At 44.4% G+C, this 14,539-nt stretch overlaps 1 protein-coding gene across 3 annotated transcripts in view; it reads left to right on the top strand.

Moving 5' to 3' along the window:
- The window catches only part of LOC142575976 (uncharacterized), a 76,494-nt gene extending 64,216 nt beyond the window's left edge, over positions 1–12,278 (top strand). For all 3 annotated transcript variants that reach the window (XM_075685837.1, XM_075685839.1, XM_075685838.1), the window contains 3 exons: positions 5,552–5,625; positions 6,966–7,043; positions 12,129–12,278. In XM_075685837.1, the coding sequence (XP_075541952.1) occupies positions 5,552–5,625; positions 6,966–7,043; positions 12,129–12,245 (269 nt within the window). In that variant the 3' untranslated portion in view covers positions 12,246–12,278. The remainder of the gene's footprint in view (positions 1–5,551; positions 5,626–6,965; positions 7,044–12,128) is intronic.
- Positions 12,279–14,539: the final 2,261 nt, after the last annotated feature.

Below are 14,539 nucleotides of genomic sequence, written 5' to 3' on the forward strand. Positions count from 1 at the left end.
TAAGGAGATGTTGGCGCGCAATTTAAGGCGCCGGCTACTCCTTATCTCTTGGGTGGTTCCGTCATACATCATTCAGGGTGCACGGTTACATATCAAATAGTCTTTTCACACACAAGCACACCTATGGCTCCACACCTACGTAGTCGAAAGTCTCAAAAGTACAAACGATACTGTCGCCTAATAACACTTAGCACACTATGTCTCCACACCTATCTAGTCGAAAGTCTCAATAGTACAAACGATACTGTCGCCTAATAGCACATTTTCTAGTCAGCGGGTCAGCGGGTACATACAATATACATGGCAAATGTCTTCACACTTATGTAGTCGAAAGTCTCAAAAGTACAATCGATACTGTCGCCTAATAACACGTTGTCTAGTGAGCGGGTGGTATATACATCGTGTTAAAATATTAGCACATACAGTCACAACAAAGCAGTCAACATAACATAATTCCCAAACAGATGGATATATAGAGTGACATTCAAATGAACAGAACAATGAAAGCACTAATAACGTCCAACGATGCCACTGTCTTTAAAAAAAGTCTTTAGTGCTTTTAAAGCGCTCTTCTGCAAGGCCGTTGTTGGCCAAGGGCCCAAAAGTTTCCTTAAACTGAAAGGTCTGCGGTCTAATTTACTTAGCGCTGATTTAAGTCGGCATCTTGGTGTGTCGTGATGTGGGCAATCTAGAAGGAGGTGATATATATCTTCATCTACAAATCCAAAATCACATTCGGGGGTTTCCGCTCGGCCAATTCTGTGTAAGAAATGCTTTGTGTAGGCAGTGCCTAGCCGTAATCGATGAATAAGCGTTTCCATAGTTCTATCTAATGACAATGAAAATTTGAATTCAATAAATGGATCAATATGATATAAGTCAGAGCTCTTAGAATTTTGGTCAAACCAAGTGTTTCTAGACATGTTGACAGACGTTGTCCTTATAATGCAGCGTAATTCATTTTTTGATATTGGGAGCGGAGCCGTATCATCTTTCAGGTGCGCTTGTCGTGCTGCTTCATCGGCTGCTGTGTTGCCAGGAATGTTGCAATGCCCTGGTATCCACTGGAGTGCTATTGCACGTTTCGCTTCGCTTGCCTTTGTGAGGTTTTTAAGTGTTTCATAAATTATACTGTCGCTGAATGCTTTCCCCTTTGTGCTGCAGAGTGATGTTAGAGCCGCCTGTGAATCGCTGAAAATCACCCATTTTTGCGTTTCTGTTACTGACAGTATAAATTTTACCGCACATAGGATTGCGAACAGTTCAGCGGTTGTGGACGAAGTCGCACGAGATAACTTAAATGATTCTTGTTTGTTGAGGTGCGGTATAATGAATGATGAAGTTGAAGAGGTTGCTGTACTGGAGCCGTCTGTATAGACGTGTGTGTATCCTGAATACCGCATATATATCTGGTATAGTGCGAGTTGTTGAGCAGCTTGAATGAACATGTCTCTTTTGCTGAATATTCCTTCTACTGACAATTCGATTTTTGGAACTGTAAGCAGCCATGGAGGATATTCGATGTCTGAGTTCCAAAATTCATTTCCTGGCAATATGTGAAGATTTTTTTGAATTTCTATATGAACATAACTTCTATCTCGTTTCATTATGTCTAGAGCCAATGGGTGGTTTTTATGCTGGGTTTGAAGACGGAAATAATGCCGGCATGTTTCTGTAGTTCGCATAACTGGAAATGGTGATTGGCGAGCCTCAGCTATTACAAGAGAACTCGAAGTCGCTCGTGGAACTCCTAGACATAGGCGTAGTCCTCTAGCTAAAAGTCTTTGAAGTCTCTCTTCTGACGTGTGGGAAAGTCCGTGTAAGATGGGCGCGGAATATGCAATTTTTTGTCGTATTAATGCATTGTAAACAGTCAGCATGGACGATACTGATCCGCCCCATGATGTGCCTGCAAGTCTGCGAAGTACAGTCACTGTGGCATTGACCTCGTTTTCGAGTTTTTTTAAGTGGGGTGCCCAGGATAGCTGCCTATCAAGTATTACGCCAAGAAATCGATGCTGTGTGACAATCATTAGAGGGTGTCCTTCCAGATTAAGAGTGAAATTTTTTAACTGCCTCCGAGTGAAGGGCAATACAACAGTCTTTGCGTGTGATAGTACCATTTCTCTTTCTCTCAAAAATTGGTTGATGATATTTATGCCGTCTTGCAATGTTATCTGGAGTAGTTGAGCATTAGATCCAGATGTCCAAATACACACATCATCTGCATACAGAGAAAACTTTAACTGTGATGGCAGTCTTCGTGTTAAATCAGCCATGACGCAGTTAAAAAGGAAGGGGCTGAGTACGCTTCCCTGTGGTACTCCCTGTTTGACGAGATGTTCAGCACTCTTTCCTTCACCCGTCTGAACAAATATTTTGCGACCTGATAGAAATTCAGAAATCCATCGCAAGGACCTGCCAGACAGACCAAGTTCCAACATGCTTAGCAAAACATGAACGTGACTAACAGTGTCAAATGCCCTCTTGATGTCTAGGAATACTGCTATAGTCATGTTTCCACATGCACGCTCGTGCTCCACACAGGTTACTATATCTAATATTGCATCCATTGTGCATCTATGTTTTCTAAAACCTACTAAGTAGTTGGACAACACATTCGTTTCATTACACCACCATTGAAGTCGCGCGTCAATCATTTTCTCCATTACTTTGCATAAACAACTTGTCAAACTAATGGCGCGGAAGGATTCAAGGCACAAGGGCGTCTTACCAGGTTTTAAAATTGGTATGATCCGAGCGACTTTCCAAGAGTCAGGTACAGTTTCCTCTATCCATAAGTTATTATAGATGTCTAAGAGCGCATTTGTACCTGTCGGTCCGAGGTTTCTTAGCATATTGTACGTAATGCCGTCCGGCCCAGCAGCGGACTTTTGGCGACATGATGCAATTGCACTTTGGAGCTCGCTTAATGTGAAATTGTGATCTAATTGAGGATGTTGGGCCCAGTAGCAAGCAGTAATTTTTCGCTTAGCCAACTCTACTGAAATATCAAATTCTGCACATTGGGATGAAAAAGCAGATCTCGAAATAAGCTCACAAAATTCATCTGCAACTATTATTTCACACGTGTCCCGGGCTACAGCGGGAGCACGAAATGGGAAGCTTTGTGTTACAGGTCCGCTTAAAGAACGAATCACAAGAAAAATTCGTGGGACAGACGTGTGAGGAGACAGCGTGCTGCAGAAATCGCGCCAGCGCCGTTTGCCTAAGCTTTCCATTCGTCTGCGCATTACATTGTGTATTTTCTGAGCGTTTCTGTATGCTTCCAAACTTCCGCTCCGTCGGTAAGCTCTTTCGGATCGGCGTCGGATGGCTCTTAGGTGTTCATATTCTCCGTCAACTGCAGCATAATCTTTTGGTATTGGGACCTTCTTTGTGCATATGTTCATATTATCCTGCAAAAATTCTGTAAATTTTTCCACTGTTGCATGTTGGTTAACTTGATCCGTTAGGCGGTACCGAAACGCTTGCCAGTTGGTTAGTCTGCTGTAACGCCTGATATCATAGTGCATGCTAGGGTGGTTAACAAGGATGGGAAAATGATCACTTCCGCGCGTTTCCATATCTGTTGTCCATCCCACACCATTCACTAGATCATGTGAACACAGGGTAACATCTATGCAGCTTGAGTAATTATATCCACGAAGGAATGTTGGCGACCCATCATTTAAAACAGTCAAGTTGCATTTATCTATGGCGCACTCTATAACATTACCCCGTGCATCACAATGATCACTGCCCCAGATGATGTTGTGTGCGTTGAAGTCGCCACATATAAATACATTAGAATGAGCTATTTTGAAGATATCCACTAACGCTTCTACTGAAACCCGGTTTGAAGGTTGTAGATATAGATTAATCACTGTTATACAGAGCTTGCCAAAGGATACTTTACATGCGATGAATTCCGGGAAGTCTGAATCACTGGACTGAATTTGATAAGATGGTAGGTCCTTTCTGACGCACAGGAGCACTCTGCTAACATTACCTTGACGAGAAGTCTTATATATCACATAATTCGAGAGGCGAAAGTCGTCAGTGATTCCCGCCTCTTGAATGCAAAGTATTGGGAAGTTGTATTGTACAAGCAGTTTACGAAAGTCAGCGCACTTTCTTCGAAGACTGTTGGCATTCCACTGAAATATGGAGACATTTTTGTAGCGGTTATTCATGTAGTGCCTGCCGCAGTTTCGGCCCGGATTGTTGACACAACAGTGCTTCTAGAGGCAACAAGGCTTTTACTTCTGGTAGGTTGTTTGCTTCCGGCAAAGCAGATAGGATTGCCTTAAGAGCTGCGAAAAGCATCGGCAAAATCAGTTGTGTCACCGATGCTGTGGTATGTTCGCTATTAGCTGGTGTTACTTCTGCAGTAGATGCGTAAGGTCGCTGAAAGAAATGTGTGCGAGAACAGGAGCTTTCTTGTGTATTACTTTCTGCCTGTTGTCCTGTGGTTTTCCGTAGCACTGATGCATAAGACTGGGCGCTTGACTCTGATCCTCTTGATTGACCTCTTGATTGCACTGTTGGTTGTTCTCTAGAGGAGGGATATCTTGTTGGGGCTCTTGGCTGTGGTGGTTCCGGTGCCCGCTGAGGTGGGTGATCTGGCACTGGATGCACGATCTCGAGGTTTGGTGCGGGTTCATTGCGTCGCGGTTGTCTTCCATGAATTAGTTCATGTCGACGCATTTGTGCCGCTGCTTTTTTCTGTGGGCAGCCTGAGAAGGAGGCGGCATTAGATGACCTAGTTAAGGAGCGCCCGCCTCGGCTGCGGGAGCTTGTGGGTTCGAGTCCCACCGCATCCGGGCACCCACTGGTTCTCATATGGGAATAAGTGTACCATGGCCTGGCGTTCGGCTTTCCTCAGGGGTGATAGGCTTGGGAAAGCAGCCTGTGGCCTAAATTCCCGTTTAAACTCTTGTGAGTGCAAAAGAAGAAGAATTGAAAAAACAAGAGCCATCGGGAAACAGGTGGTTTATGGATGTGAGTTTCCGTTTTCATTTTGTTTGTGTGTGAACAAACATACTCACAGATTGCACACTATATATGTACAATTTGTTTCGGTAGCAGGCAAATTCTTTTGTTCTTGCTCGCGGTTTTTGCACTAAAGTGCAAATTTTAGGTAATGCTCGCTTTTAGTAATCGCAACACTCGTGAAGGGCAATGAGCTATACTTCGCTGATCACAAATGCAACCCGCAAAAAGAAAGACAAAAAAATGGGAGAGGAAGAACCTGCAAGAAGGAACGTCGACATACGTCACTGTTGGCTTCAGTTTAGCTTTGGATGCGCGAAAATAAAGAAAAGGGCACTATTTCTGCTTGAAACCTTTAGTCATGTGATAGCACTGAAACTTTTACATTGTTCGTACACCTCAGCGTTTAATAAACGGCATATGCAAAAGAAACTCAAACGTGCTATAGCAGGGATGACGGAGACACCCATCGTATCTGCTTTTTCATGTCCAGTTCTTTCCAGTTGTTTTTCAGCGTCACAGTGCTAGGTAGTTACCGTTTTATTCTTTGTTGCAGCGCCTGACCAACCGATCGATCACCAGTTTAAGAAGAAAGAGTGCAAAATCAGCAACGTGCAAGTCTCTCCGGAGGTTTGTCCATACATGTTCTGACGGACGCGGATTTTTTTTTTTTTTTTGGTTGACGTCATTGACTTTAATTCGTACAGTGCAAAAAACAGCTGCAATGAAGGAGAAGATTCGGACTGGTGATACCAGACAGCAGAGAGCTCGAGGGAGAAACGCTTTGTTGACCCACGTTCTGATAATTCTAGCTAACCAATACAATGGTGAGGAACTGATAGGAGAACCGTTAGAATATCAGTGATTTTTTTTTATTAAAGCGAAACTTTCTTTGCCTCTTCTCCCGACTTTCCGGGCTCTGCTGCGATGGCCTGCCTTGCCACTGCCGCGGCGGGCCCCACGCGGCAGCGTTGCACAGTTTGTGTGTATGTCACGTGCTGTGCTTACTTTGCTATAGGCGACAAAAATGCAGGTGCTGGGTCGTGGAGGCAGGGCGCAGAGATGTGGTAGTGTAAACATTAGACTCGTCCATCGCCTCAAGAGAGCGCTTGGCGCTGGCGTCTCAACAGCGTGCAGGTCACGAATGCAGAAGGAGCACGCAAACAAGCGCTAGCAAAATGGCTCCAAAGCTTGCACTCAGTGTGGAGGACACCCGGGCCCGAAAGAAGCGTCGCGCCGAACGGGAGCACCTACGCAGCGAAACTTGGTGCTGACCGCGAATGTATCTATACAGTGCATACATATTATCTTACAATACTAATTGAATTACGTATAGAGACCCATTATTCAATTAAACTTGAACACCTTGAACTTGAACTCGCCATCTCGTATTGGACTAAACGCTGAAGAAATTGCACATTCGCCACTAACGTCACCGCTAATTGTCGTCATTCAAAGCAAACAGCATACAAAACTTCGCTTTCATCGATTCCCACAGTGCGTGGGATCCGGCGTGTTTTTTTTATTATGGCCTTCGCCCATGATATCTTGTGGCCAAGCGCCAATGGTCAAACCACAAGCAATGATATTTCAAGTTTGCCATTTCTTTTCTGCGTAAGTCTTTAAGTCTGAGATTACGCACATGCTTCTTGTAGAACTAATTGCATGGGACATACAGTCATAATTTCCTCAGCTTGTTGTAAATATTATTAAAGATAAGTTTAATTCTATCATTTTCATATCGTTGTATACTGTAAAAAACAGGGTTCATTCCATTTCCCACAACTGTATTTAAATATGGTGCGCAGATGCTCCCCTTTGCTACAATTTTTATCGTTACGACGAAAACCTTTCAACTTATGGATTTTACAAAACGTCCAATGGCCCGTTGGTAGCTGATAGCAATTTCTTTATAAACACTTTTAGCTGTCAACTGCAACAACATTATAACACCATGAATTTGCTTTCAGCTTATTGTCGGAGCGTCTTGTACGGCTACGTGCAGGCGTTTTGAGACGGAACATCGTCCCAATGGTACACTATGCCTTGTAAGTGAGCGTAAATCAAATAACGCCGTTTTATTTTTGTCTGTGCTGTGTGGAATAAAGCTCCACGAAGTGATCTACAAACAAAATCTTGCGTATATTCCGAGTGGAACTACTGCTTTGTGGTTATCGATACAAGATTGACAAAATAAGTTAAATTAGGCAAAATGTTTACGCCTTGTTTATCTGCAGTTGGCAGATATTAACTCAGTTCAGCATCGTTTAGATTGCTTTGGGGCCAAATTCGCGAAATTTTTTTGTTTGTGAGGACTGTTTGCTTGGGCGTTTACCGTGGTTCATAAGTACAACAGCACTATTGGCCGGCGTCCGTCTTTACAAGCAGTTGAAAAGTATATAACTATGAGGCATTGTTAGGGATATCATTGGCGTTAGTGAGATTAGAAGAACTGGTGAGGCTTGTACAGCGCTAACAGCCTTGCCCTGTGCTTAGAGGTCTGCCAGATAAGAAGCAATACGGGATAGGATTCCTAGACCATAAGGACATAGCGGGCAACATTGACGAATTTTACTGCAATCGTGAGAGGGTAGCAGTAGTCGTAATCAAACTTAATAAGAGGTATAGATGAAAGGTAGGAAAAGCCCACGCTCCAACATCCAGTCATGATGAAGTAGATCAGTTTTATGAAGATGCTGAATTAGCGATGAGAAAAGTGCAAACTCCGTATACTGCAGTGACGGGCGACTAGAAAGCGAAAGTGGGGGAAAAGCAGGCTGGCGAACAAGCAATTGACCACTACGGCGTCGATTGCTGTTAGAATTCGAAGAAAGGAATAAGCTGCGTGCAGTGAACACTTTCTTCATGTAGCGCAGCAACAAGGAACAGAAAGTGGACCTGGAAAAGCCCTAATAGTGAAACAAAAACTGAAATGGATTTAGTACTTCGTGCCGAGCATAGTGAAGGATGTTGAAGTGTTAGGTAGAGTAAGGTGCAGTGATCACACTTTGGTTAGGTGTAGGATTCACCTCAGTTTCAAGAGAGATACAGCAAAGTTGGTCAGGGAGAAGCAGCCCAACCTAGACGCAGTAAGGATAAAAAGCAGAACAATTCAGGCTGCTACTTGTAAACAAATATGCAGCCTTAGAACAGAGAGATGAAGATGACATTGATGTAATGAATGGAACCATAAGAAGGCTGGCTTCAGAGGCAGCAATTGAAGTGCGAGGTAAGGCACCAATGCAACCAGTAGGCAAGCTTTCCCAAGTAAGAAAGCACCTAATAAATAATAAAGGACCTAATAAAGAGACAAGATAGAATTGGCAGAACTGTCAAAACTAATCAACAAGGAGAAAGTAAGGGATATTCGAAATTATAACGTGAGAAAGACTGAAGAGGCCGTAAGAAATGGACGCAGCCGGAAATCAGTGAGAAGGAAACTTGGGATAGGATAAACCAAGATGTATGCCCTGAAATATGAGCAAGGTAATACCATCAGCAATCTCGAAGGTATAGTAAAAGCAGTGGAAGAATCCTATACTGACCTGTACAGTACCCAGAGGAGCCACGATACACCCATTCGAAGAAGTAATGAGCAGGTTGCAGAGACTCCTTTTATAACTAGCGATGAGGTTGAAGGGCCTTGCAAGACATGAAACAAAGAAAAGCGACAGGAGAAAATGGAATAACAGTCGATTTAATCAAAAATGGAGGAGACACAAGGCTTGAAAAACTGGCGGCTCTCTATACGAAGTGTTTATCGACTTCAAAGGTCCCAGAGAACTGGAAGAATGCAAATATTATACTAGTCCACAAAAAGGGAGACATTAAATAAATAAAAGAAATATAGGCCCATTAGCTTACTGCAAGTATTATATAAAATATTCACCATGATAGTCTCCAATAGAATAAGGGCAACACTGGACTTATGTCAACCAAGTGAACAGGCAGGTTTCTGGAAGGGATAGCTTGCAATGGATCGCATCTATGTCATTAATAAGGTAATCGAGAAATCCGCAAAGTACAATCAGCCTCTCTATATGACTTTCATATATTACGAAAAGGCAATTGATTCAGTAGAGATACCAGCAGTCATAGCGGCATTACGTAAGCAGGGAGTACAGGGACGCTTACGTAAAAAAATTTGGAAAGTACCTACAGGGATTCCATAGGTACCTTAATTCTCCACAAGAAAAGTAGGAAGATAGCTATAAAGGAGGAGGTCAGACAAGGAGACTCAATCTCTCCAATGCTATTCACTGCGCGCTTGGAAGAAGTAGTCAATCGTTTAAACTGGGAAGGTTTAGGAGTAAATATCAACGGCGAATATCTCAGCAACCTTAAATTTGCGGATGACATTGTCCTGTTCAGCAACACTGGGGACCAGTTACAACAAAAAATTGGGGATCTTAACAGAGAGCGTATAAGAGTGGGGTTGAAAATTAATATGCAGAAGACAACGAGAATGACGTATAGCCGGGCAAGGGAACAAGAGTTCAGGATCGCCAGTCAGCCTCTAGAGTCTGTGTACGAATACGTTTACCTAGATCAATTACTCACAGGGAATCATGATAATGAGAAGGAGGCTTACAAAAGAAGAAAAATGAGTTGGAGAACATACAACTGACGTTGTCAGCTCCTGACTGGAAGCTTACCATTATCATTGAGAAGGAAGGTGTACAATCTGCACTTTTCAGGTGCCGACGTATGGGGCAGAAACTTGCACACTGACAAAAAGCTTGAGAACAAGTTAAGGACCACGCAAAAACCGATGGAACGAAGAATTCTAGGCATAACGTTAAAATACAGAGAGAGAAATACAGAAATACCGAATATACTTAGGACAGGTAGTGACTGCGGATCCGGATCATGAGAAGGAAATAATCAGAAGAATAAGAATGGGCTGGGGTGCGTTTGGCAGGCATTCTCAGATCATGGACAGGTTACCATTATCTCTCGAGAGAAAAGTTTATAACAGCTGTGTCTTACCAGTACTCACGTACGGGGCAGAAACTTGGAGGCTTACGAAAAGGGTTCTACTTAAATTGAGGACGACGCAACGAGCTATGGAAAGAAGAATGATAGGTGTAACGTTAAGGGATAAGAAACTAACGGATTGGGTGAGGGAACAAACGCGAGTTAATGATATCTTAGTTGAAATCAAGAAAACGAAATGGGCATGGGCAGGACACGTAATGAGGAGGGATAATAACCGATGGTCTTTAAGAGTTACAGAATGGATTCCAAGGGAAGGGAAGCGTAGCAGAGGGCGGCAGAAAGTTAGGTGGGCGGATGAGATTAAGAAGTTTGCAGGGACAACATGGCCACAATTAGTACATGACCGGGATAGTTGGAGAAGTATTGGAGAGGCCTTTGCCCTGCAGTGGGCGTAACCAGGCTGACAATGATGATGATGATGATGATGATGACAGAAAGAGAGTGCTTGTGACCAGAGAGCAAAGGGGTATAGCCGATATTGTAATTGACATTAAGAGAAAGAAATGGAACTGGGCAGGTCATGTGATGCGTAGGTTAGATAAGCGGTAGGCCATTACGGTTACAGAATGGGTGCCAAAAGAAAGGAAGCGCAGTCGAGGACAGCAAAAGACTAGATGAGGCGATGAAATCAGGAAATACGTGGGCGCTAGTTGGAATCGGTTGGCGCAGGACAGGCGTAATTGGAGATCGCAGGGGAGAGGCCTTCGTCCTGCAGTGGAGATGAAATAGGATGATCATATATATAAATGTGTCTGAGCTAGCGTTTGCTAAACTGCTCAACGAAAAAAGAAGAACGAATTTGCCTTTCGCCACAAGATAGCTTTTGTAAGCGAGAAAATGATGAAAATGGCGAATTAGACAGTGCCACCTGTTGTGGGGCACGGTTTCTCTCTCGTGCGACGCGTCGCGTGACGTCAAGGCACTGGTGAGTGGCTGGCGCCACCCGCTGGAGATGTTCGCAAGCGAAGGGTGGGTGGCAGGGGAAGGGAGCGCCCGCAGTGGGCACAGCGAAAGAGGTAGCCTGCACGCATAAATAGAGCCGAGGCGCGCGGTTCGAGGAACGCCACCGATGAGAGCTGAGTAAGGAGCGGCTGACTCGCTGATAGCGGCAGAAGTGGGGACGTAGATACGGCGTCAGAGACTGACTACTGGCGCGGGCGATACAAAGTGAGCTGAGGCAGCAGGACATTCGGTGGTAGTTTTCTATGCAGAAACATAGTGCATTGGCGACCACAAAACGGATGACAGACCATTAGACAGTCAAGCTATCGAATTAACTCGACCTAACTTTTTCCTTTAGTGTCCCTTTCAGCAAAGTTCATCTACAGCTCGGGGAATGTAGTTGATTTTCCCGTAAGAGTGGGATACGATGTGCTTGTTTGTGCACGTAAATTTCCACGGAATCCGCCTAGTACAAGCAAGAACAACATTAGTGGCGATTTAGTGGTAAATGCGAGAGAAATGCGTTAGCATTTCATGGCACCTCTTTGAGGTCCCCGATCCGCGATTTAAGTCGCGTTCACCAGATTAACCGGAAGGAGCGCACTCGACACAAGTCCGGCCTCTTCTTGGAGTGAAGTGGGACCGACGGTTTAATGAAGCCAAAGAAATGCTGGGCGTAATTAGCTGTCGTTCGAAATCGAAGTGTAGAAAATAACGAACGGAGGGGGGGGGGGGTACAGAAATGAAAGTGGACGAAAAGAAAACTTGTTGCCGGTGGGGACCAAACCTACAACTTTCGCATCACGCGTGTGATGCGTTACCAATTGTGCTGCAGCGACAGCCATCAACCCGTCCACTGACTTGGTTATTTATGTGTACTGTAGATCTAGCCCGGGGAGTATTAGCCAGCGCCACTCAGACCCATGGCGGGTGGATGTGGAGTACCTCTTTTCTAGCTCGATTGCGCCACGTAACACGCGAGCATAGGAGAGTAGGCAAGTGGCTAATAAACCCTCGTATGCTACCTAATGGCATAAAGGCTGCCAGATTCGGGACTCTGGTCAAGAATCTGGCAGTCGAATCGGGCAATTGCGGTGGTATTCAACGTTAATTTATTTATGGGTAAATTAAGAAATCTGTAGATAGTACTTTGTGCAGTTTGGTTTACAATGTACGACCCTTTTCTCTTACAGCTGGAATACAGGCGCGAAGAAAAGTTAGTAGGACCAACGAAGAAGACATACAGTATTGGCGTGTGCTTGTCTGGCAAATGCCTCCGAACCATAAACAGTTGGGACATTAAACTATAATTTTTTTTTACTTTTCTTTTTGCAGTGTGTACACACATCGGCTTTCTTGTGGATGCACCTGCCCTAGGTAATTCTGGAACCATTCTCCAGAAAACAACGTCGACGATGACTGCCACCAGTCATGCTAAGAATATAGTCGAACGTTCTTTTTAAGAAGCTACAAGATTTGTTAAACGAATGATGCGATTTAAGGAGCGATTTAAGGTAGCGCTCGTTGCTTCGTTGGGTAATTCCGTAGAAAACATATCCGTTGAACAGTAAATTTCTAGCAGCGACGTCGCCCTCCGAGCACTGCAGCCACCACAAGAGGAGAGGGTCGGCGGGAGAGGAGGCAAATCTTTTCTGAGCGCGCCATCTCCTCACCAAAAGACGCAGACACCAATAAGCCCCTTCGCAACAGCGCGTGCCCAGAAGCTTGCCTATTCGCTCACACGTAGACTAACGTCACGAAGGGAAGTGTTCAACGAAACAAAGTTTTACTTTCGCAATGTCGCCCCATTTGCCTATCTTCACGACTTCCGAAGTAGCGCTGGGTGTTTATTGAAGTTTGAGGAGATATTCTTTTTATGGTTGGAAAGGTCTTAGATAAAGCTCGCTAGTTCATGAGAACTACGTTAGCGCGGAAGGTTTTTTTGTTTTTCAATCTGACATATGTATGGTTGCCAACGAACGCGCCCCACAACTCGGCTGCTCAGAGCACGCATCTTTTGTATCGGCGAGTCTGACGCGTCCATGCCGGTGCTGCCTGCTTGCTTACTAAATAATGCGCCTGATTTTTGCATTAACGAATGGTACATGTACTTAGCGAGTTCATATTTTGCAGCCTACACTTTCAAGCTTGCTCTAATTTACCTGATGCTGCCACGATATAACGACAGTACATACTCAAGGCTATCACACCACTGGAAAATGTATCAGAATGCAATTAGCAACTGAGGATAGGGAGGAACTATAGGAATGACTTTTTGCCGAAATAATAAGCTGTATAGAAGTGCGAGCATGACTATGTAGATTAGAAACCACCGCGGCGGAAAGAAAATCGGTACATTACAGACTTAAAGAGTTTTCGGCTAATTGGTCTGCTACTGATACTAGGGCCCCAACGCTTAAGTGACGCGGACACAGACAGAGATGCAAATATGGTGGCGCTCCGTCCTTGTCTCTCTATTTCCACACCGCTGCATTGATATAGGCTTAGTGGGCGCCGACGGACGTGCCACCTGACGGCGGGATTGCTAAGTGCACTCGGGAAAGGAGGCACCCGTCCGGCGTATACTTTTCTGCGTCGTTGCTCGTGCTTCTGTGTTTGGTCAACGCATTCGGAGCAAAACAAGCAACACTCGCCGCTCTTGTGTGGTCGTCGAAGCCTGAAGTCATCAATAACTGTTGCACGGTGGGGTGCTCAAATACCTGCAAACTCTTGCAAAATCCTGCACTTGCCTCAATATTCTGCATTTCCGTTCCCTATGAAGACGAACACGTTTCACGTAGCAATAGTTTTGGATTTCTCTCTGTCTTGCTGCCAGAGTCTCCTCCCGTTATTTCTGGGCCCTACGTGTGGAACGCAAAGGGCCATATCATAGCAAGCGTGAAATTTCTGCAACACGATGTACACGTGTAGGCATTATGGGTGCCAGTTTGCTTGATAAGTTATTCCTACTTCGGTTTAGAGAGCTTTCAGAAACGGGACCACTTCTGCTCCGGATGGAAAAACGTGCTGCCGGGATACGAATATATTAGCACCGAGGGCGAGACTATATTTATCTGCGATTGCGGCACGCGTGGTACAAGAACGCCGCCATCTGCGCAGGCGATAAATGCAATATCGAGTAATAGCTCTTTTCCTCTACACAACGATATCAAATTAAGGCGCGTGGTTAGTAAGGCTGCACAGATATAGGCAATAATACTATAATATGCTTCCGTTACGTGAGATTTTAGCAAGCCACCCCTTCTGACCAATTATAAAGATGTTTCACGACATAAAGCTGCTATGGTGTTCATATTACAACGCAATGTACTCTGCAAGCGTAACTGTTGTTTCGTCATTCGCGCCTAATTTTGTAGAGGATCAGACTTACATTGGATAAAAAAGTTAAACGTGGACAAAGCAGCATGGAACGGAAGCAAATTTGAATCATGAGGGCTTAAAATGGGAAAATTTGAGTTCGATGTAAGGGAAATACTATTTGGTAGGCTAGAACTTCACCATGGCACACACCTTCCATTATTAAAGGGACACTAAAGGCAAATGCTAAGTAAAGCTAAAATGATAGATTAGTACTCAAGAATCC

This window comes from Dermacentor variabilis, chromosome 3, assembly GCF_050947875.1.
Source record: "Dermacentor variabilis isolate Ectoservices chromosome 3, ASM5094787v1, whole genome shotgun sequence".
NCBI classification, from domain to species: Eukaryota; Metazoa; Arthropoda; class Arachnida; order Ixodida; family Ixodidae; genus Dermacentor; species Dermacentor variabilis.